The sequence below is a fragment of the Sceloporus occidentalis genome, unplaced genomic scaffold (assembly GCF_023333645.1).
Source record: "Sceloporus occidentalis isolate IW3139 unplaced genomic scaffold, rSceOcc1.0.p SCAF_6, whole genome shotgun sequence".
NCBI lineage: Eukaryota > Metazoa > Chordata > Lepidosauria > Squamata > Phrynosomatidae > Sceloporus > Sceloporus occidentalis.
Genome location: NW_028316986.1, coordinates 85635306 through 85659936, shown reverse-complemented (window position 1 = coordinate 85659936; position 24631 = coordinate 85635306). Strand labels below are relative to the sequence as shown.

At 39.8% G+C, this 24631-nt stretch overlaps 2 protein-coding genes across 5 annotated transcripts in view; both read left to right on the top strand.

Annotated features, from left to right (window-relative positions):
- Positions 1–7614, top strand: part of PHACTR2 (phosphatase and actin regulator 2) — a 71199-nt gene extending 63585 nt beyond the window's left edge. For all 4 annotated transcript variants that reach the window (XM_089530254.1, XM_089530257.1, XM_089530256.1 and 1 more), the window contains 2 exons: positions 2154–2226; positions 5551–7614. In XM_089530254.1, the coding sequence (XP_089386380.1) occupies positions 2154–2226; positions 5551–5566 (89 nt within the window). In that variant the 3' untranslated portion in view covers positions 5567–7614. The remainder of the gene's footprint in view (positions 1–2153; positions 2227–5550) is intronic.
- A 6733-nt stretch (positions 7615–14347) lies between these two features.
- On the top strand, positions 14348–24561 carry LTV1 (LTV1 ribosome biogenesis factor). Its single transcript, XM_089530252.1, has 11 exons — positions 14348–14446; positions 15315–15446; positions 16043–16234; positions 17427–17514; positions 18578–18722; positions 18862–19138; positions 20102–20229; positions 21833–21969; positions 22500–22552; positions 22806–23006; positions 24312–24561. The coding sequence occupies exons 1-11, from the start codon at positions 14444–14446 to the stop codon at positions 24423–24425; spliced, it is 1470 nt and encodes a 489-aa protein (XP_089386378.1). The 5' UTR covers positions 14348–14443; the 3' UTR covers positions 24426–24561.
- Positions 24562–24631: the final 70 nt, after the last annotated feature.

The following is a 24631-nucleotide window of genomic DNA, read 5'->3' as shown; positions in this document are numbered from 1 at the left end:
GTAGTAAACTACAAAAGCCAAGTAAAAGATATGCCCAACAGCAGTCCAAGATTACTTAACCAGAGAGTTTCAGCCAAAGGAAAGTTATGGTGGCATAGTACATAGTCCAGAGCTGGTGTAGAAACATTGTTCCAACAACTCCTCCAGCTTGGGATTGAGGCTTTTAAGAAAAAACAACAAGAAATTCAGCCAAGATTCAGCTTCTGGCTGCTGATAGTGTTTTTGCTCATGTAGGGAACCCTTACATAGGAAGGGCTTTTTACACTGGAGCGGTCCTTTGAGGTAGCGAAGTTGTCACAATGCACAATGTGATGGCATCACTTTATGTGTTGCATTACTAAATATTACCCACACAAGAGACGAGGAAGAGATGCAGGGTCCTACACCTTTAGTTAATACAAATCATTCATTGGCCCTGTTCTGCCTTGTGTCTTTTGGCTGAAATACAAAAAGCAGCCCCAAACTATGTCAGGGGTATCACAAGGGTTGTGTGAACTGCACCGGGGGCAACCCAGAGGGTGGGACAGTGCACTCAGAGGGATAGCACAGCTACTGGATGAGATAAAGGGCACTTTCATGCTCACTCTGCAGATGCACAGGATCCTAAATGGGCCTCCTGGAGGCCACAGTAGTGCCTCCCTCAGTAGCACTGCCTGCTGGGGGGCCATTCCATCAGTGTCCAAGCAGCCACGCCAGACCCTGAGGTATTCCCGGGGTGAGAGCTGCCCCCCCACACACACAAAATGGGTGACACTAACCTCAGTGACACCACTCAAGGATATAACTGTGGGGTCCTGTATGCATGATCAGAAAGTTCTGTTAATGTTGGGGTTCCCACTTGCACATTGATTGTATGAAGTCAAATGTGAGAGGGACCCTAATTCAGGGCTAATATGATAAATGAGGAGGGTATTCATTCAGTTCCTTAACTCTTCATCTGCTGTTGCTGAAACTTTGTGCTTAGATATTGCCACAAGAGTTAAGATAAATCTTTTGCTGATACCAGCGACTGTAGTTTGAAAAGATATTGTAGTGACACAGTATAATAACTGTGTCATGTTAGCGTTGTTGCACAGTCCGTGATGTACTACGCCAGTGTCTGGCACCAGAATTGCCACCTTCCGTGATGCAGGCAGCAGTGTTCAAAACTGGAGAAGCACCTCTCCCCTTCTAGAATAAGTAAAGAGACACTGCAGACAGGCGTCTCCTAATGAGGCTTTTATTCTTCCAAAGTTCCACAATGTACAGAAACTATCATACAACTCCAACTCCATCCACCATCACAACAACCCACACTGTGACTTGAAGGCGGCACTCCCCTTATATAGCAAGGGCTCCATGTGGCCTTTTGGCTCTGCCTCTTCCTCTTGTGTCACACTGTTCTCTGTCCCATATCCAGGATGACCCTGCACATTTGCAGCCCTTTTGCAGCACTTTACTGCACTTGGTGGCCATCTCCTGATGTCACTTCCCATGACTCAGCACTGAAGGGAAAATGCCTTGTCATCATGGCTGACAGTGACCCTTTGTTGTCCAGTCACCTTTTATTATCCCACATTGTACATTTTCCCTTCTGAATTATACTTCAACATGTCATACTCTAATTCTGCCCTGCCATGAAAGATTTGTACTTCCAGTGAGATGGTTGTTTTTAATAAAGGATTATTGAGAGATATTAATGTGTTAAAAACAGTAAAAGCAGTTCTGACCTTCAGAGAGCAATTAGGGCTAAAAGTGGTGATTATTCTATAATAGAAATATTTGTGGTAATACCTGTATGAAGATAGCCAGCCTTTTTAGAAAAGTGCTGTGGAATAAAGGAAGAGGGGGCAATTTGATTACTGTGTCACTCTTTAAACATCAGTGCTCATTACCCATGTAAAGTACTCTGAGCGGTTGCTATGCTTTGATATTGGCCCTCAGGAAAACAAAGGCCTGGAATGTCCAAACATTTCACTTTATGTTACATAAAACTGAAGTAGGAGCTAATTTCTAGATGAAATGCATTATTCATCTTGTATGGTAACAGAAATAAGAATATGAGATCATTTCTATTTTGCTACTTTGCAGAATGGCTCCTTTGCTTACTTTAAACATTTCCATTTAAGAGTTGTTTCATGTTGTCATACTTTGCTTTTTTTTTAATTAGGCAGCAATACGGAAAGAATTAAATGAATTTAAGAGCACAGAAATGGAAGTACATGAAGAGAGTCGACAGTTTACAAGGCAAGGAAACAATTGTTTACAAGCTCTGCCTTCCTTTCCTATTAGCATTTACAGAAAATTCTAGGATTAGATCATTGTTCATTTCCCTGGTTAAGCAGGTAAATTTTCTAAATTAGATAGTCATGATAATGCTGGAACATGGGTTTCCCACTGGATGATAATAGCAAGCAGTAAAAATTTGTTAATTTAAAATACTGAAATTTAAAATGCAAGCCTCCTGCATTTTAGTGGGTTCATAAACACTGTTATCCACCTTTCTGAACACAGCTCAGGGACACAGCTCAACATAGGATAGCCAGCCAATTAATCAATAGGCCCTTTACTCTGAAGTTTCAGAAAGAAAAAAAATTGGGCACTGAGTCCCAAGTGGGCTGCCACAGATGGCGAGCAGGGAGTCCGAAGTTATGTAATTAATGTCATTTACCCTTGGCTTAAAACTGTTGTAAAAATTGGGGAGGGGAATTATGTAACCTATAAGCCCAATTTCACAGTCCATCTGTATCCCACAATCTCTATCCTAAAATTGCATTAATTTTTTCAGCATACTGCAGCATTTGCAACAGCAAGCCTCATTTTGCTCTCCAGCCCATACTACTTTGATTAATAATAATAATAATAATAATAATTTATTTATTTATTTATTTATTTATTTATTTATTCATTCCCCGCTCTTCAGCCAAAAAGCTATCAGAGTGGCTTACAAATTGTTAATTAGACATTTCCCTGCCTTCAGGCTTACACTCTAAAGAGACAAGACACAAAAGGTGAAGGGAATGGCACTGGGGAAGGAGAAAGTCCAGCAGATCTTCTCTCCCTCTGATGTCTGGACCACGGCAGATGAACTGGAGGGAGGGCCCTTCTTACTGTGATTAGGCCTGATGAGCTGGCTCGCCTTTCTCTCCCTCTGGATGATGGTGATCAGGCTGCTTTCCCTCTTTCCTTTGAAGATGTAGAGGAAGAAATGCCACTGCCAGCAGCTGAAGGCGGTAGCACAGCAGAGCATACTGCCTCACTCACCCCCTTTTGCCCGCCCACCTATCTGTCTCACCAAATGATTCCACTGCACCCACTGCTAGCAGCTGGTTCTGCCTGGATGTGGATCCCCGGGGGCAGGCTGTGTGGGTTTCTAGACCAGGGTTACTAGGGAAATCACCTATATTTCAGCACAGTCCATTTCCTTAGTAACCTTAGCACTTCCCACACAGCCTGGCTTGGCAGGCAGGAATCAACCAGTTTTTCTTTACAGCAGGATCAGCAGCATTTTACCAAGCAGGCACAAGGGGGAAGGGGGAAACAAGCAAGCTCTGCCATGTCAGCTTCTTTTGCCACTGACAAAGGTTCATTTTTCCCTCTACATCTTCCAAGAGAGGAAGGGATGGCAAAAGTAATTCTTCGCACGAAAATGAGTCTGGTCCATTCAGTGTTGGAGGGAGGTGAAACTGTTCCTCTGACCATGCCACCCTGGCTTAAAACTACAATTGTGCGGTCTCTTTGCTCTGGCACTGCTGCAACAGAAACTGCCACCCAGCCTGCATTTGGTAGCACATATACACTGCTACAACTCACTTCAGAAGCCTGTGCTCCTTTCCCAAGTGAGTAGATGGGTCCCAAGTGTTATCACCTGGCTTTTGTCCACAGAGAAGAGATTAAATTGATAGTGAAACATTTTTCTGAATCTTGCAAGTCAGAGACAGTGGACACAACACTTGTCCAGCTGCCGCTTCAGGCACATGCCATGGGCAGTCCACCAGGCTAGATTTTGAATCTTATTTCTTCCCCTATAACCTACATTTTGTACTACCACATTAAAAAATATAGTAGATGTATCCTTTACACATACTGGGAGAACTTCAGAGCTTATTACATTTCTGACATTTTGAATCTGGTGTAATTACTCAAAACCTGAATTTTGTATCTACTCATGGATCCCAGTGGAGTTTTTGTTTGTTTGTTTGTTTGTTTTTGTTTGTTTGTTTTTTGCTTCAGAGTCCACAAGGCTGCAATAATAGCTCTAGCAAGTTATGTTTTAGATTGGTATATAAATATAAGTCCTAGGACTCTGGAGACCAGGGTTCATATCCCATTAAACCCACGGGTGACCTTGGGCAAGTCACACTCTCTCAGCTGCAGAGAACAACACTGGTAAAAGCTCTCTGAAGACACTTGCCAAGATAGGTTATGATAGGTTCGACTTAGGTTCACCATGTCAAAAAATGACTTGGATGCACACAAGAACAATTAAACATCAATATTCCACTTTGTGTCTATCCTACTTGTTCTTTTGTCACATAAATAGTTTTGCACACTGCTATAAATGAATAGTTACAATTGCTAGCATAGAACTAACCCATTTTGTTCTGGCAGTGCAGTACCTTGGATCAATTTGTGACACTGCCTTAATGCAGCAGGCATTGCATTTCACACAATGCACAATGCAGCAGGCATTGCATTTCAGCTCTGAAAAGGCATGTAATTCATAACAATGTCTTAAAATGAGTTGGCCAAGTTACATCACATTCTGCTTACTACCAAATTAGTACATAAAAATGTGCTACGCTTAGAGACAAATGCAAAGTTTCTGAATAACTTACAATATCATGCCTGTAAGAGATTTTAAAATACTGTATAGGGATTATGGAAGCACAGAGAGTAGCTTCAGGGGAGATTGAAACACACTTCTTGTCAACAAGCCATCCAGAAATAGGAAGTTTCAGTTTCAAACATAACAGAGACAGGAAGTGCAAACCAATCGTGATCTCTTTCCCCCGGATTTCCCTCCCAAAGCAGTTCTCAATTCCCTGATTTAAAGTAATAAGCAAAGTAGAAAAACAACTTGTTGTTAGATTTTTTTTTAAAAAAAGCACCATCAAACCACTTTAAATTCATTCTAAACAAAAGGTTCACAACAAAGCCCTATTCTTTGCTTTTCTAGGGAACAAAATTAATTGTAAGTTTGGAAACACTGTATTTTTAATAACCTTTCACAAGCATGCATTCAGTTTTCATCCTTTTAGTCCCTGTAGTTATTAAAACTCTATTCCATATCTGACAGCACTCAGAAAGCTAAAAAGAAAATGGATATCTTACCAGTCACTGAGAATTAACATTTTTAGGAGATATTTACATGTTCTTTGTATGTGATTTAAAGAAAACATTTTAAAACTGGGGGTGGGGTGGCTTATATCAATATTTTAGTATTAATAATTTGAGTATTTTGATGTTTTATTGTTCTAAAGAATTTATTGTTCTTTATTGATTGGATCGTCAGGATGAGATGGGGGAGAAAGAAACTGAAACAACTATATTTTTGTTTACCAATCTCAGGTTTCACCGTCCATAATTGTTTGCAAATATCCTGTAGTCTGGACAAAGAGTTCCTTCCTGGAAAAGCACAGTACCCTGAAGACCTGAAAGTGCAGTGCAACTGAAGTGTCTGCAGCGGTATAATCAGAAATCATTGAATAATGTGACTTTCACGTTAAAAAAAGTGAGAGATGACTAAGAGAATCCCCAAGAGTGGCCATAAAATAGAGAAAATATATTACAAGCATCTATTTCAGAGTAAATGATACTGTGGGTCCTCCCTCCCCCCGCACCTTGTTAGCACTTGGCCAGAGAGGAGATCATTGTTGATAGGAAATAATAAATTATTTTCAAATAGAGTGGAAGCAGGCAGAGCTCATTTTTTGCTTGTCAGCCCAAAAAAGTATGTTAATGCAAAATTATTAGCATTCTTCATGGAAGTAATTTAATGTTGTATATGGATATTAGATAAATTATTTAAAGTGCAGATCCAGGATTGTGAGCAAGTCTTAGTGTGCTGTTCCAGAATCCTCACCTTTCTGTAGCCTGGTGGAAAGCAATTTGAGTTTTCAGAAACAGCCCATACAGTTCAGTCATTTAATGTAGTGCCAGTACAACCGCCTTGAATCTCATTTTGGAGAAAGGTGAGGCATAAATCCAGTACAGTAAATAAAAATATAAATTAATCCTAGCACCATTGTTATTTTTACAAATTATGACTGCCATACTTTAGTAACATACTCTGAGACAACAGTCTCAAACAGAGCTAAACTCATGTGAGGTGCAGAGATTCCAGGAGAACTTCCAAGCATGTAACTATGCACAAAATTGTAACACAGATTTTTTTTAAATTAAGATAATGAAAACTATGGATCCTGCATAATTGCATTTCAGTTTTTAAGCTATGTTTCGGAACAAAGATATGTGAGACAATAAGAATATGGTAAAATGATAAAAGCATATCCCTTTTTTCTTTTCTTCCTTTTTGGTAGCTTGAACTACATTAAACATATCCTTGGGTTAGGTTAAATAATGTAAAGTCTAGAGGCTGAATCTCACATGCGTACCAAGGCTCCACCTTTACATAACCCTATGTGCCAACACACCAGTAATTGGCTGTTTTGGAGCAGAGAAGGGCATGGCGGGAGCAGTTTTTCAATAGAAAAAGCACTGGTATAGGGGCATTACACTTCCTATAGGACTTGGGGCAAAACTATTACAAACCAGATCCTTCCTTTTGTGAGTAATGCATAAGCACATAGAGGAGGGTTCCCAAAGAACACAACAAATTCTCTTTCCTCCACTTCCATTCCCCCTGGCACCACACCAGGACAATCTGGGGAATGGGAGGCCTCTGAGCATCTCCTACATCTTTGTCCATCCTACTCTCTCCACTTAGTCAAGGCTTTCTTTCTTTCTTTCTTGTAAGAGACTGATGCACAGAATACCCAGGTGCCAAGAGAGAAGGGGGGAAACCAGAGATCTCATACGCTACCTTGTAGTGTGTAGGCTCTATGCCTATATGGGGAAGAATCATGCCATATGTTTATCTGTATTATCCTCACAAAGGGTCTTGGAGACTACAGAAAGGCCTTGGAGACTGTATTTGTTGTATGTGAATAATGCGGAGCAAATTGTCTACTTTTATACTATGTTTTAATTGTATTTGTGAAAACATGATACATTTAAATAGTATAAAGTGGTGTGAAAGATAGTATGTGCTTTATTATGTGGGCCCTAAATATTGTGGCTTATTATAAGCCTATGACATTGTTTACACTAAAAAATTGTCTTATATTGGCACTTATTTATCCTTTTAATGTACAAGGTGAAACATTTGGGCCTGAAATACACAAGGACATGTATTGCAATGTATTGCAGTATTACTAGATATATATATATATATACATATACATATATATGCATGTATATGTATGTATATGTATATATGCGCTATTTATCCTTTTAAATGTATGTACATACTACAATTTATTTTTGTCCATGTGCCCTGTTTAGTTCTTAATTATAAAAAGATATGTATTTTTTTCAGGCAATAAATGGTCTCTCTGTGTGTGTTTTTTTTAATCCTTGGATTTAGTACTTTATTCTGTGGCTTTTTAGTTATAAAATTAAATATTACCAAACAGTGTACTCTTGTAATGTCTACTCAAAAATAACCCCTTCTGAGTTAACTGGGAACTTGCTCCCAGGTAACCATGCTCCAGATTGCAGTGCTGACATTGTATTTACAGAAGAAGCTTCGGCAAAAACAAGTGGGAATCGGGTTCTTCATCCTGCCTCCTGCAGCCTACTGCCTCCCACCCCCAAATGTGCCTTGACCCCTTTAAAACATGTAAGGAAATTCTCTAAAGGAGCTTCTCAACATTGGAATAGGCTGCTGATGGGAGAGAATGCTCAATGTACCATGCGTGTCACTTTGGATTTAGGCCACTGTTCCTTTTAAAATTGTATCACATTCCTAATCCAGTATGACATTATATTTGCATTAGGTGAGGAGGATGTATTTTTATTTTTCTAGGGTTAAATTTTCTAGTCTTGCTGTATGTACAGAATCCCATACAGTCTCACATTTTTATCTTCTAGATGTGAGTAAAAGCTCAGAAATGTTATGAACAGGTAATAATAATCAAATGAAACAGCAAATAAAATACCTCCTAGTATTCTGCCTTTGTATTGAATCAGATGAACCAAGGAGTTAGGTGAAACTGTTCTGTAATGATGATATAACACACCTTGACAACTAGTAATGTAGTATGTGATACTGGATCTCTTGCTGGAGAGCTTGACCTAGAGCTCCACAGCTGCATAACACAGCAAAAACAACAGAAGAATTTCTTCCCAGCATTTTATCTTCATACTGGGAAAAGCACTTTGCCTGCTGATTTCTCTTTAGGAACGCTAGGTCACAAGATGGAATGCCTGCCTGTTTTTCTGAAAAGAACTCTCCAGCAGTGAAAAGTACAGCTGTGCTTCATTTCCCCGAATCCCATTCCTTCCTTGCCTGCTAAAGCAAACAGGGCAGGAGGATAAAGTGAGCCCTGGCCCAAGGAAGGAGGGACAAACATCTGCGGCTGCATTTCTTTTAGCTACTTCAACTGTCATGACTCTACCAAATGCACACAAGGTCTGGTTATGATAAGACAACCCTGTTTCCACTTAGTGCACGAAGATCTGTCAAAAAAATCGGTACTTTGTTTTATTGTCATTTGTCATCAAGTTAACTTAGACTGATGGCAACCATACAAATGAGGGACCTCCAAGAGCCCCAGCATCAACAACCTGCTCAGGTCTTGAATATTCAGGGCTGTGGCTGGCTTGATTGACCAATCCACCTGTAGTGAGGTCTCCCCTTTTCCTGACGCTAGTCACTTTACCAAGGATTATTGTCTTTTCCAGTAAGTCACGGCATCTCACAGTATATTCGAAGTACAACAGCCATAATGACAGAATTCAAATACATAGACATGTTAACTAAAAAATGAATCTGCATCTCATTCTTTTTAGAAAATGAAGTTATATCTTATTGCTCTAATGCAAGCAGTCATTATTCAACATAAAGGGTCAAATGGGATGCCTTCTCTGGCTCTCATTCAGAAACAGGTGATTTTCCCCAAGCAATTCAGTTATATATTTTATATGTATTATTTAATATCATGCTAAAATATAAAAGCAATAGGGCTAATGAAACAGGAATATATCCTTTATAAAATGGTATGTAAAGGCAACTTGTTCGTGCAAAGTTGTTTCAGATTTTGTGCAGCCAACTTGTCTTGTTCACAATCTCCACAAGTGTTTTTCTAAATGCTACAACACAAAAGAAAATAATGCAGATGGGAGCACTTTAGGGGTCAGCCGCATGTAACTCAGCAAGGGAAAAATCAGATTTACTGAATTGGAATCCAGTAACAAAAACAAAAGGGGAAAATGAAGTTGAGTAATGGCTATGCTAGCCCTAAGGGAAATCAGAATAAAGCCACCCCAACTATGCCAAGTACAAGCTAGAATGAATCATGTGGCCAGTGCTTTCTCTCTGCTGAAAGACTGTCAAAAGAATCAGCAGTTAACTTTAGGAAACCTGATCAAGTTCCAAATCAGCCCTCACACTTAGCAAGATGACATGGTATGTATGAGGAGTTCAACACTGGAAGGCTGCAGAACAGCTGAGGTATTGGCTTTTCTTCAGTCAGCTGGAAACAGAATTTAAGATGTGGTTCCAAATAGCACTTAATCTAACACTAGGTTACCTAGCAATGCCTATTTCTATAATACTAACAAGCAAAATTATTAATAAGAGAAAAAGAAAAGGATATGACCAAATAATCCACTACATCACAAAAGAAAGCAAACAAAGAAAAGCAACTATGGATAAAGGACTCCAGGAACCAACTTCTAACTCCCAAACGTAATAGTCCTGAAAAACTACAGTAACACCCTGTCAATCCACACAGGCTAGGCTGGATTAATTTTTTTTAAGTAAAGCAACACAATTTTGTATAAATACTGTATAAAAGAAACAGCATGGTGAATAGTTTCCACATTGGACTACAAATCTGGAGACCAGGGTTCAAATGCCCACTTGGCCACAGAAAACCATTGGGTGACCTTGGGTGATCATTCTCTCTCTGTCCCAGAGGAAGGCAAAAGTAAATGCTGAACAAATCTTGCCATGAAAACCCCATGATAGCTTTGCCTTAGGATTGCTGTAAATCAAAAATGACTTGAAGGCACAAAACAAAAACTATTATTAATTGCCAACAAGTTGACTTCAATCTATGGTGACACTGTGAATGAGAGACCTCCAAGTTACCCTGTCATCAGGCAGCTCTGCTCAGGTCTTGCAGACTCGGTGCCATACATTTCTTGATTTGAGTCTATCCATCAGAGTTAAGACATGATTTGCTCCAGGACCCATTTATTTGTCTTTTTAGCACTCCACATCGGGGGCATCATTAGAGTTAGCATCACCCAGTGCAGTAACTCATATGACATCACAGAGCATCTCTGGAGGTGTTTTTGTACTGATGTTACTCATAATAGTGATTCCCATATATCAATGAATTCAGTGACAATAGTTGTGACGTAAAAGACTAGTAAAATTAAAACCATCCTTTAAATTACAGTATCATATGCACAGCCTAAATGTATTTACATGTACACAGTTTCATGTGGCTAAAGTAAAAATTTGGTAAGATGTGAGGTGTTGGTTTTTTCCAATTAATTTTTTAAAACCTAGGGCCTCTCCTTTCTCTTCCTATTGAGCCTTGCTCCAGTCACACTAGCGTTTTAAAGGGAGGCAGGTGAATGCCACAGTCCACTTTTGTAAAAAGGCAGATGTTTGGAGCAGTGGTGTCACCCATCTTGCCAGCGTCACCTGGTATGGTCCGCACCTCCCACACCTTCCCAATAACGCCCATGGTCCGTGGTATGCTCAGAACTCTTCTACAGCATCACATTTCAAGTAGGTTGGTTTTCTTCCTATCAGTTTTCTTCACTGTCCAGCTTTCACTACCATACACAGAAATGGGAAATACAGTGGCATTTGGTACTGATACATCTTTATATTTCAGGATTTTATCTAGTTCCTTCACAATTACCCCTCCAAGTCCTAAGCTTTTGATTTCTTGACTACAATCTCCATTCTGGTTAATGACTGAGCCAAAGTATGGAAAATCTTGAACTTGAAGGTTCTGTTCGGCCTCTCAGTGGCATCTGATATCATCACAAAGTATCCTTCTGGGCCATTTGGATGATATAGGATGTGGTAGCACTGTGCTGCAGTGGTTCCAATCCTTTTTGTTTGAACATTTTCAGTGGTTGGGCTGGGGAAGTGTTGAGATTCCACAGGGCTCAGTACTGTTCCCTATGATTTTTAACATCTACATGTAACCACTTGGGGAGGCCATCCAGAACATTGGGATCAGGTGTGACCAGTATGGTTTAGTACCCAGCACTATCTGACACAGCTGATGCTATGAAAGTCCCGAATCACGGTCTGGAGGCAGTAAGGATTGGATGTGCCTGAGTAAACTAGAAGTGTTATTTGTCAGCAGAAAAGCTAACCTGGGAGTGGGATCACAGCCTGTTCTGGATGGGTTGCATTCCTTCTGAAAGATCAAGATGGTAGCATGGGAGAACTCTTTGACCCAGCACTGTTCCTGGAAGGTCAAGTGGGCGCTGTGGTCAGGAGTGCCTTTGTCCAGTGTGAGTTGGTGCACCAGCTGCACCCTTTTCCTAAGGAGGGCAAGTCTGGTCAAAGTGGTTCATGCTTTAATTATGTCTGTTAGACAATCGCAACATGCTCTGGGTAGCTGTTAGTCTGGTTTGGAAAGAGAAGTTTGGAGCATTTTAATGATCTTTTATTTATTTTATCCATGGCTTAAAATGCATTTATCAATTGTGCATTGTCTCAGAAGCCCTGTTAGGTTGAGGCAATAAACACAAGCCTTGAACAACTAAAGTTTGCTGAAGTACCAAACTATTTGGTTGAAAGAAATTCAAAATGAACAAATATTAATGTGCTCAGTGGCTATGAAATGATGACTGAAACTTGCGGGAAGAGATGACACAAAAACAGATGGAAGGAAGAGCAGAATGGACCCAGGATGAGGCCATGTCTGTCTGGCTGAAACACTGAACTGCCATCTCCACTTGCTGCTACTTTTATAATTGGGCTGACTCACTCCTCCTGATTCATAGAGGCCATCAGAACAAGTGCCCCATGAAAGACCAGTAGGGCCACTTGTTGAGCATGTTATGTCATCCAAGCTCCCAGTCTGAGCCTTTCCAGCAGTGTCAAGAGCGACAAGAGGCCAGCAGATTCCAGCCAAGACCCTGGGGGCTGACGTCGCACCCTGTAGGGCTAGCAGCTTTCACCTGTGTTATTACAGCTGTTTCAAAGAACATTGTTTCTGAACGCATACTTTTTTATCTTTACTTAATATATATCACCACACTTTCCAGAGAACTTAAACTGTACTTTATATTAAAATAGAGGTCTTTTCAAGTACTGCAAATGCTTTGAAATTTGCGGGAATCTCCTTTTTAATTTTGGGATGTTAATATTATGCGGTGGCTGAAATGATCAAGATGCTGACTCTGTTGATTGCAAGATTGGCAGGTTGGCAGTTTGAGGCCTGAATGCCGCATGATGGGGTGAGCTCCCATCACTAGCCCCACCTTCTGCCAACCTAGCAGTTTGAAAGCATGCAAATGCAAGTAGATAGATAGGTACCACTTCTCAGTCATGATGCAGTCATGATTTCAATGGTTTCGATCTTATTTGTCAGACAGATCTTTTGCAGTGATTGCAGGTGGCCAGACTTCTTCTCCTGTTCCCTTATCTGTTGGAGTTCCCCAGGGCTCTGTTCTGGGTCCCCTTCTGTTTTCTCTCTACACACTGTCCTTAGGAAAACTCATTAGCTCTCTTGGCTTTTCCTACCATCTCTATGCCGATGACACCCAGCTGTATCTTTCTGCCCCTGACCTTTCTCCAAGGCTTGAACAGCAAGTTTTGTCTTGCCTCACAGCATGTCTTGCAGTGGATGCACCATCGGCGTTTGAAGCTCAACAGACGGAGCTTCTGAAGCGTTCCCAGGCATTCCATAATTGTCGCTTGCTATTTGATGTTCTTTTGATGCCTGTTTTATCGAACCATTTCCTGTATTGCTATGTACTTTATATGTATTAGCCTACTAGCCCCACCACCTTTCCCTTCTCCTTTTGTGTCATGTCTTTTTAGATTGTAAGCCTGAGGGAAGGGAACCGTCTAATTAAAAAGATTGTATGTACAGTGCTGTGTAAATTTACAGCGCTTTATAAATAAAGGTTAATAATAATAACGGCCACAGAGTTGTCCTCAGACAATACCGGCTCTTTGGCTTAGTATGGAGTTTAGCACCGCTCCTTACAGTTGGTTATGACTAAACATTAATGTTAAGGGACTATCTTTACCTTTAATTTTTAATCGTGCGATTCTATACATTCTACCCAAAAGTAAGCCTATCTATTTCAGTGGAACCATGGTGACCAGATGTCCTCCTTTTGTTCTGGTCCTGTCCTACATTTTCCTTCTGTCCAGGAGGAATTCCAAAATATCTTCCATTTGGAGCAGGGCTAAGCAGCATGACATTTATATTTCTATGAGTGTTTGTAAGCTTTAATCTGGCCATGCCCTCTGTTTGGTCTTGGGCGTCCTACATTTTTAAGGTGCCTTGTCCTCCTTTGTGGCTATAGGGCCACCCTGAGTGGGGTCGCCACGTCTCAGTGTGCATCTATGCATCCGTATGTAGAGAGATCTCGTTGCACCTTTGAGACTCACTGAGAGAAAGAAGTTGGCAACATGAGCTTTTCGCAGGCTCCAGTCTACTTCCTCAGATGCATTTGGTGGAGTGGAAGCCAGGGACAGAGGTATTTATGCCACTGCTATGTGAGGATGTCAAATTCCAAATTCAAAGTCCTTGGGGTATGGGAATGAAGAAGCAAGTCCAGATTTAAAGGATTTTGAATCTGAATTGACGCTCTCACATACCAATGGCATAGATAGATAGATAGATAGATAGATAGATATGTAAAACAAACTCCAACTCCCAGAATTCCATAGCCTTGAGCCAGAGAAGAGTTATTCATTTCTCCAGTGTGGATGCAGCAGCCACAGCAACCTCTCCCTGGATGATAACAATCCTGTCCCTTTCGCTAGAGTTCCCCCTCCCTCTCTCTTACACTACTCTTCCCTAAAACATTCCCCGCCCCAAGATGGCGGCAGCAGAGAAACAGAGCACCGGAAGTTGAGGGGCGTGAACCTCCTTCATGTCCGGAACCGGAAGCGCGTGGAGCCTGAGGCAGCATCGGGGCTGGAGTTGTGGACTGGAGCGTGGGGCGCGCGAGGGTCTTTGCCATGGTGAGTGGGCGCCTTGGGAGGGCGCTTCATGAAGGGCCTCCGTCGCGCGCTCTGGCTCAGAGGGAGGGAGGGAGGGCTGGGACACGTGACTTCTTCCGACTCCAGCTCCCAGCAGCAGCCACTGTGGCCCCCGCTCCAGAGGGAAGAGGGACTGAAGCCTCCTCCTCCTCCTCTTGGGTTGCCTGGGCTGGAGGCTGTGGGCAGCCCCTGTTCCTGTAAGGATTGAGTTACTAGGACCCTGGAGTTGCAGGAGACCCCAAGAAGGGCCCTGACCAGCCCAACCCATTCTGCCATGCAGGAACTCCCAGTCAAAGCAGCCCCTTGACAGAGGGCCACCCAGCCTCTGCTTAAAGACTCCGCCACTCTCCATTGAGGAAGGAGGTCCTCCTGATGTCAAGGGGAATCTCTTAACAAACATCAGTTTATCAGTAGGATTGTGGTGTTATTGTTGTAAAAGTGATGTTCCAGCAGAGCGTTGTCTGATGGCTGTTTGTGTTGCGCAGGGCATCCAAGAGAAACCCAAACAAAACCATGAGCATTTGTTTTTATGAGGATGGGAGCACTGACCAGTTTATACACAAAGAAACCGGTCTCCTGCAGAACGCTAAGCAGGGCTTTCTGGAGACACAGAGCAGATTCAGGGCCTCAGGCTTTTTAAAAGGTTGCAGGAGGTTGTATGATGATTTTCTAGATGTCGGTGGCTGAGGCCTGTGAGTTAACCTGGTGTAACTTCCATATATATGACACTGGATGTGATTTTCATCATGATATTTTAGAATCTTTGAATGAAGTATAACCCATATATTTATGTAGACAGAAAACCTTTGAGTCCTTGTTCAGTTTCAAGTACCTCTTCCTTCTCTCACAGCCCCACAGGCGGAAAAAGCCCTTCATAGAGAAGAAAAACGCTGTGACATTTCACTTAGTACACAGAAGTCAGAGGGACCCCTTGACGGCAGATGACACTGCGCCCCAGAGGGTCCTCTTACCTGCGCAAAAGGTAGGCGACAAAAAGGATAATGCTGTAGGAAAGTACCTTGTTGTCAACCTCCCAGTGGATGGCCCAGGCCCTACTCTTCAGGATGTGGAAGAAACTGCTCCCTGTTCTTTTGCCCACCTGATACGTAACTGTATATATCTCTACCCTGCTATGTCCTTACTGAAAGGAGGACTGTAATCTTGTAATCTTACATGTGAATATTTCAGATGTGAATGGGATTGCAGTGCCAACTGCCTGAGATGACTTTAAAAGGGGATTTTATACATTTATGGAGAATGAAGCCATCATGTCTGTATAGGATAACTCTGATATGGGGGATGGGATTGGGTTTATTGTCCTTCTGTCTTGTTTTCAGGCTTCCAAGAGGCACCGCTTTGACCACTGTAATAAACAGCATGTTTGACTTCATATACTTTGGTCTGATTTCTCAGGGGTCTTATGTTCTTTTTGATGTAATACTGTAAAATTCACTGTTAAGAGATTCATGACAGAAACTGTTAGGGGATTACTGTACTCAGCTTCCATTTTTTCCTGAAATACTTGCTTTTATAATGCCTTCTTTGAAATGCTTCCCTTCGTTCCAAAAAAATCTTTAGGGAGATGATGAGACGAGAAGAGAAGAACAGAGAAAATACGGAGTATTCTTCGACGATGACTATGACTATTTGCAACATCTCAAAGAAGCTTCTGGACCTTCTGAGCTTCTGCCAGCAAACAGACCAGATGCACAAGGCAGGATTGTAGTAACCACAAAAGGAGAGATAGAAGAGGAAATTCAACATATACCAGTAAGTACAAGGTAAACTTGAGTACTTATGGCCAAGGTGATGGTTTTGGTTGCTTGTTTTTCTCATGTGGACATTCAGCAAATGTAAAGGTTTTTCTTTAAAGGCTGTGTCGGAATAATTAGTAAAATATCTTCTGGGAATGTGTAACATAAAACATTCCTATTGACACTGAATTTTGTTATGATGGCTTTTACTTTAATCCAATGTAGTTGTTAAATAAGAAATGGTACTTAATGCTAACATAATTGGCAGCATTTTGTAATGTTCTATTTTATTTTGTTTCTCTTGAGTAGATTATTAAATGTTTCTCTTTAGACAAATGAGGTGAGAGAGATTTTGCATTGTGTATCTCCACTATCCAGGTGGAATGGTTGGAGATGGTGGCCAAACACTAATCATTTGATAAAGTTGTATTGTATTGACAGAACACAGCCACAACATCTTAATGTTAAGATAAAAACTGTTTGCATTATTATTATTATTATTATTATTATTATTATATTTATATTCCACTTTTCCCCAAAAATTGGGACTCAGAGTGCCTTACAATTTAAAAGCACTGTACAGTTAAAAACATACAAAAACAAGCATTATGATTAGTAGGAGGAGGATCACTTTTTAAGACTGTCCCATTAAGTACAATGGGCCCTTGGTATCGACTGGGGTTTGGTTCCAAGACTCCCCATGGATACCAAAATCCATGGATGCTCAAATCCCATAAATACAATCGAATAATAAAACGGTGTCCCTTATATATAATGGCAAGATCAAGGTTTGCATTTGGAATTTATATATATTTTTAAAATATTTTCAAGCCGTGGATGCTTGAATCTGTGGATGAAAAACCTGTGGATACGAAGGGGCAACTGTACATACATGAACAGTTCACTGGAATTCATTATCAAGAAATTTTCTAACGTTTTGAATAGTTTGTAAGCAGCCCTTGGATTTCTGTCTGTCTTACATGTCAGCTTGTGCTCTAGAGATGCTTATACAGAACAGAAACCTACAGAAATGGGGGAAATAGATTTGCGGGGGGGGGGGGAGGACAAAACATATGAATGCTTATTCTCAGATTTCAGAATAAAGGGGAAGATGTCAAATTGTATCCCTTTAGAAAGGGATACTTTAATTGTTCAGAGAGTTGTCTGAAATTTAACATTTTTAAAAAATTTATCTTATTTCTTTCTAGGCTCCCACTATTAACTTGCCTTCATCAGTGTTTGCATCAGAATTTGAGGAGGATGTGGGACTGCTAAATAAAGCTGCTCCTGTTTCAGGTACAGTATTTATAGTACAGCCTGCTGTGCATGTGTATTCAGATGTTCCACTGTCATGTGAAGCTTACTCACATGACTGAGATAATAGCCTTAACCTGTCTTTCATGGGATGTTAATACAGAATTTGTTCTTGTAGAATTATTTTGATGCCATCACCCATGTGGCCTAGTGCAAAATAAAGGGGGCAGAGTATTACTTCACTACTTCCATGTTAACATTGCCTGGTTGCCTTTATGCTTCCTTTAAATATATTTTCTTTGTTCTTTAAAAAAGTCAAGTGATAAGCACTGTGGGTACTAATGCTTGCTGCAGGAATGGTCAGACAGACCATGGCAGGCACCAGGTTTCTGGTTTGCTTCTCTTCTGACAAGCCAGAGATAATCCAGAGTTTCCTTTAGGATTAATTGTGTGGCTACTCTGAAGGGGAAATGAGGCAGAGATCTGGCTCTCTGCCAAGTTTGTACATCGTAGTGACCAAACCATGGACCAAATGTCTGATTTTTTTACCCACTCTTTCTACAAGCAGGAGTTATTAGGAAATGTGCACTAACGTGTTGCTCATTCATAGTTACCATGGGAATTATCCTGCATTTGTTGCTTTATTTTTGTTGCATCCATAGGTGTTTAATAGAAACTTGCAGTTTATTGAGTATAATTTCATAAACTCATGAGACATAAAAAGTGAGGCTGTAATTTCTCTTGTTCTCTTACATCCACATCTGTGTGTGCCAAAAGGTTAAGTAACAAAAGCAAATCTGTACATAGATCTCCTCACAGAACAGAATAAGATTAGTTAAATTAACCAAAATGTTACAGTTCTTTCCAGAGGCTAGAATCGAGTTATGTGGTTTGTCAAACTCTTCTGAAAACTATTAAAGCTTAAATGACTTGTACTTTCAACAAGATACAGTTCTATAACTTAAAATATCCATGAGGATAGCTCCCTTTCTTTGGCTAAGGGCATTCTGGATTCTGAGTGTGGCTATAAGTACTTTGTTATCTACTGTTATGGTGCAAGTGTTGCCATAGCTAATGTATAACTTGTTTTTCTATCTGTCATCAGGGCCTAGGCTGGATTTTGACCCTGACATTGTTGCAGCACTTGATGATGACTTTGATTTTGACAATCCAGACAATCTCCTTGAAGATGATTTCATTTTAAGGGCCATTAAACCAGGGACTACAGATGAAGAAAAGGAAGGTTCTTGGTAATGGAATGAAAAAAAAATTGTTATTGGTGGCAGAATATTTTTTTTATCCATTGTAAAACAGTTAAAATAATGGCCTGTTAAATAATATAAATTACCTTAGTGCTATAGGATTTTGTAATATATTTTTCCCCTATAGGGAGTATAACTCTGGAGATGAAGATGAATGGGAGGATATGGAAGAAGAAGAAGAAGAAGAAGAAGAAGAAGAAGAAAAAGATGGAAAAAATGTACAGAGTGATGAGGAATATGATTCTGAAGGTCCTTTGTCAGATGACAGTGAAATCAGAGGAGAGATGAAAGAATTTCTTTTCATGCAAGAAGAGACTAAAAGTCGTTTCACAGAATACTCTATGACCTCTTCAGTAATGAGAAGGAATGAACAATTGACCCTTTTGGATGAGAGATTTGAGAAGGTTGGTAAAATAGTGGTACTGATTCTGATTAACCTAAGGTATTCTTGGGAAGCTTTAATTCATTGATTCTGATCTCTTAACTGATCTGTATCAGGATGGGAAAGTCCTATAAAGTATCCATGGCCATTTTGTGGGTGCTAGGCCCTCCAACAGCCCTGCCTTTTGGGGAGGGGAGTTTTTTTTTAAAATGGACCATAGGGATTTTGGGCAATTTTGCCATATTTTAAGACCACCTGGGCTGTTTTTTAATAGGACGTGAACCGGTCCATTCACTTCCCTTTAAAAAAAGGCTTCTCCTGTGCCCAAATAGCCCACATAGCCCCAAAAGATGGCAAAATTGCTCTCATGCCCCTCAGGAAGTGCTGGGGGGCATTTTGGGTATAAAATGGTATTTGTTTTGTTCTGTTTTTCTTTTCATGGTAGAGGAGCAACTGTGAACAGTGGACCCCCCAAGGGGCCAGTTTAGCTCCTTAACTTTTAACAGTTGCCCACCTCAATCTTCAGTAGCTTGTGCATAAAAGGTTATTTGCATTAATCTGTATTTCTAGTGATTGTAATAGTTAACATCCAAGTGCTAATCACACATAGAACTATATCCTGTGGTTACACCTGACCACAGTAAAACCCTTGAATCAGTGGAATTTATATGTTGATGTACTTATTCAATAATTGGATCTACTTTACTTGGAACTAATCCACAGGATGCCAGCTATACTGAGTAGTAGTTGTTTTGTGTGTTACTAAAGGCTTATCCTGAATTGGAGGCATTTTCTTGTCTTAATGCGTAACAAAAAACCTGCGGTCAGTGAAAACTTTATCTTATTATATAAGGAAAAGTAATTTGGTGGATTCAAATAGAAGTATTCCTAGAACTGAGTTTCTCACTATGGTTGAAATATCTCATAGCATTTACCTAACCAGTTCCAGAATGATTCCCACAGAAAACTATTTTTTCATGTTTAGTTTTTTGAGCAGTTTGATGATGATGAAATCGGAGCATTGGATAATGCTGAATTAGAAGGCTTCATTCAAAATGACAGTACTCGGTTACAGGAAATCTTGAATGATTACTACAGAGAAAAAGCAAAAAAGTATGTAAAATATTTGAACTCTGTAGCTTTTTTTTTAAAAGATTATCTACATTTTCCCCTTCTCAGTTCAACACCTCCTGTCTTTTGCTTTTAGACTCACTTATCTTCCAGCTTATTGATGAGCTTCCAGTTGTGATAAGTGGTGTATATGGCAGTTGTGATACTGTCATGCCAAGTATCTGATTTGCAGAAAAATTGAAAATAGAAAAGAAATATTCCTAATTAGGATAGCCATATTCTCTGCTCTAAAAACAAGCCCTACTATTAAAACTGTGTTCAAGAGGCACTTCAGATTTTGGCATTGCAATGTATTTTATATCTTTTCACCGCGCATTATATTGGATGAGCTGCTGTAACCCTCCAGATACTTTTGAACTGCATCTCCTTTAATTCTTCACCTTGATATGAAGAATAGACTAGCAGAAAAAAATCTGGAGAGCCATAGCTACCCACCCCTGCCTTACAAGAGGGGCATGGGGATTTATGCTACTGTTCAAACAGACAATCAACATATGTACGTTATTGTAGTGCCTCAAAAAGTAAGGGAGATAATACTACATTAGTTTGTTACGTCTTTCCTGGAGTCCTTGAAAATCAGCAGTTGTCGTGGTTTGAACCTCACACTTGGAATGAAGTGGTATCCTGAACAAGAACATCAGCTGTCATTTCAGTGTTTATAAAGACGTTACAATATATTTTAGTCTTTTTCATTAGTTATTGGCATTCCAAACTGTACATGCTACCCACGGCATGTGGCTCTTTGTTCCTTTAGTCCCAAAAAAATGGCAAAAAGATAGATCTGTTTATCAAAAATTACTGGGGAAACTTTGGAACCCAGATATGGATTGAAGAACATTGGAATGAAATATTTAATATTTCTATGGTTGAGGAGTAACTTCATAAAACTATGGTAATATGATGATATCCTAAAAGGTTGTATCCAATGATGGCTTTGTCTTAATGGGTACTGCTTCTATTTGCACTTTTTAGTCCTTCTGTAGCTGCCATCCACCATTCTGTTTCAGGAGCTATCAAACTTTCAAGGACAGCTTTTCAGCGTGAATAACATATTAAGTAGTAAAGGTTGGATGCTTTGACTTATGTGAGAAAAGGCACAATCTACTGAGACAGTGCCACCCTTGGATACACCTGTTTTACTGTGGTTTCAAGTTCAGGAGCACCTCTTCCCAAATCATATGTTTCCCAAATTCTATGTAAGACAAATTAGGGACTTCTTGTTTTTGCTATATCTGTTAAATCTGTGCCTCTAGACATGAAGGTCCTCTTCCTGTAGGCTTTTGCAGAGAACTGAGCTGTGGGCATATATACTAGAGACTATTTGTAAATGGGTGTGGCTAGAATTGAGCTGTGCTTTGCATGCTTAGTAGGAGAATGCCCAAATTTCTTCTACTTTGCTTTCACATCACCCACTGCTGGAATGTAGCTCTATAGACCTTCCCCAGATTGGAATTTGTCCCTTGGATATAAAATGCTTGCTCAGCCATGTTCTATGGGATATTGAACTATGACAGGGAGAAGCTGAAAGTATCTTTTAAAAGTAATTTAAAATTAACTGTCTTTATATATCTTCTTCCTTCAAAAGCTGTGTGAAACTTAATGAACTTGAAATCAAAGAAGATTCAGAGCTTGTCCTGGATAAGGAAAAAGAAGAGAAAGAAGAGCTTGTAACACTGATTATTAAAGAACCTAAAGAAACTTGGGACTGTGAATCCATTCTGAGTGGGTATCTAGAGTTACTTTTTTGTTTCCAAGTAACCCCCTCCCCCCAAAAAAAAACCAGGGCTAATGCCTTAGTTCAGAGCAAAGGATAGATTATTCCTCAGTCCACTGTTGCTTTTATATATAAAATATGATGTGTTAGAATATAATGTTCCCAATGGATGTAATTTTTTTAACCTTTTTATCATTGTGCTGGCTGTGTGCCGTATAAGAAATTTTTTCATATGTGTCTGTATAGCATACACCTGAATTACCCACAAAAGGGTTCTGTGGATTAACTAAGAGGTTTGCAGTTTAGTGAGGCACTAGAGTTCTTGGCTGAGATTTCTAAATGCCCCTCCCTAAACTGCCAATCCCAGGATTCCATAGAACAGAACAATGGTAGGTAAAGTGGAACAGTAGTGCTAATTGTGTAGTATCAGTGGCTCTGGACTACAATATTAATATATACTTTCAGATATTTGAAATCACTACTAAAGAGAGGGGAAACCTTAATTCCTTGATTAGTTTTGTGGTTTTTTCCCTTCAAGGTACCTACTCAAACTTGTACAATCATCCAAAAGTTATTGAAGTTCCACAAAAGGTAAATGTGAATTTCTTGTTATATGCTTTCCAGTTAACTCTGACTTATGGTGACTGTCTCACTGGGTTTTATCAGCAAGATTTATTCAGAGGAGGTTTGTCATTACCTTCTTTAAGGGTGAGAGAGTGTGACTTGAATTTTGGATCTCATTGATTTTTGGCTGGGGATGCATACATCTTTATTAATGCTATAGGTTTATTAGTGTATTTTTCTTTTAAAAATTAGTTCATTAGTATTTGTATTTGTTTTTTAGCCCAAACCAATCAAAGTGTCTAATAAGACAGGAATCCCTTTAGATGTTTTGCCACAAAGAAGACTTACAGCTAAACAGGTTGAACGTATGCAGATGATTAATGACTGTGACCTGCCACGAGTATCCACACAACCACGATCTAAACATGAGAGTAAAGAAGATCGGAAAGCTAGAAAACAAGCTATCAAAGAAGAACGAAAAGTAATGTTAACTTTCCTGTACCAAATGTATTGTTTACTTCCACTGCAAACTAATTTCAATTTAACTTTCACTAAAGTAGCGATCAATTGTTTTTAACATATACCAGAACCAATTATAGCAACACCTAAACAATCCATAAATTCTTCTGTCTCCCAAACTACACTGAATCTTTAGCCAGAATACAGTTCCTATGCAATTCAAAGCTTTGTCGATAGGCATATAGTGTCTAGATTGAGTAACAGTACCATTCTCTTCTGCTTTGGTCAGGCCTCACCTGGAATACTGTGTCCAGTTCTGGGCACCACAACTCAAAGGTTGACAAGCTGGAGCTTGTCCAGAGGAGGGTGACCAAAATGGTGAAGGATCTGGAAACCATGCCCTATTAGGAGCAAGTTAGGGAGCTAGGTATGTTAGACGGTTAAGAGGTGATATGATAGCCCTATTTAAGTATTTGATGGGGTGTCATATTGAGGATGGAGCAAGCTTGTTTGCTGCAGCTCCATGGCACAAGGATCGATGGATTCAAGCTACAGGAAAAGAGATTCCACCCCAACATTAGGAAGCGTTTCCCGACAGAGCTGTTTGACACTGGAACACACTCCCTCAGAGTGTGGTGGAGTCTCCTCCTTTGGAGGTTTTAAAATAGGGGCAGGATGGCCATCTAATCTTTGATTGTCTATTTCTACATGGCAGGGGATTGGACTGGATGGCCCTTGATATCTCTTCCAACTCTATGATTCTATTGCCAGCTGCAGTAGACCCAGTGAATAAATACAATTTGTACAAGTGTTGATTTACTATTTGGCGGTTCATCCACTAGGGCTACACTGGCTATGACTAGCAATTGGATATTACCCTTTGTTCCTTGCATATTTTTTAAAATCACTATCTAGTGCATGTTTGTGTGTGTGTACCTTTGCAATCCTATGAGTTTATATATTTTGAGCCTTCCTTATCTGGAATTCTGAAATCCAAAATACACCAAAATCCAAAACTGCCCATATGGGTGGCTGAGATAAAGACACCTTGGTTTTCTGATGATTCAACATACACAAACTGTTTCATAGACAAAATTAATTAAAATATGTATAAAATTACTTTCATGCTCTGTGTATAAGTTGTATATGAAACATGTTTAGATTAGGTTCCATCTCCAGACTATCTCATTATGTATATGCAAATACTTCAAAATAGGAAAAAAATCCAAAATCAACACACTTCTGGTCCCAAACATTTTGGATAAGGGAGACTCAATCTGTACCAACAAATAAACTAAGTAAATAAATATGCAAATCATTTTTGCAGGAGCGCAGGGTGGAGAAGAAAGCCAACAAATTGGCCTTCAAGCAGGAGAAGACAAGACAAGAGAAAGAACTACTTAACCTGAAACAGAATATTCAAGGACTCAAGTTGTCATAACATTGGAAGAATTGTTTCATCTTAAAGATAAGACACCATGGACAGTGCTTTTCAAAATTCTGACTTAGTCACTTGCCAGTGTTTGCTGAAATATAATTTTTCTGTTGCTACAAAAAATAAAATTATATCTTTCTTATATGGAAGTGATGGCAGCTATTTATTAACTTACATTGAATTGGGAAAACTTGTAAGTTATTAAACAAAAA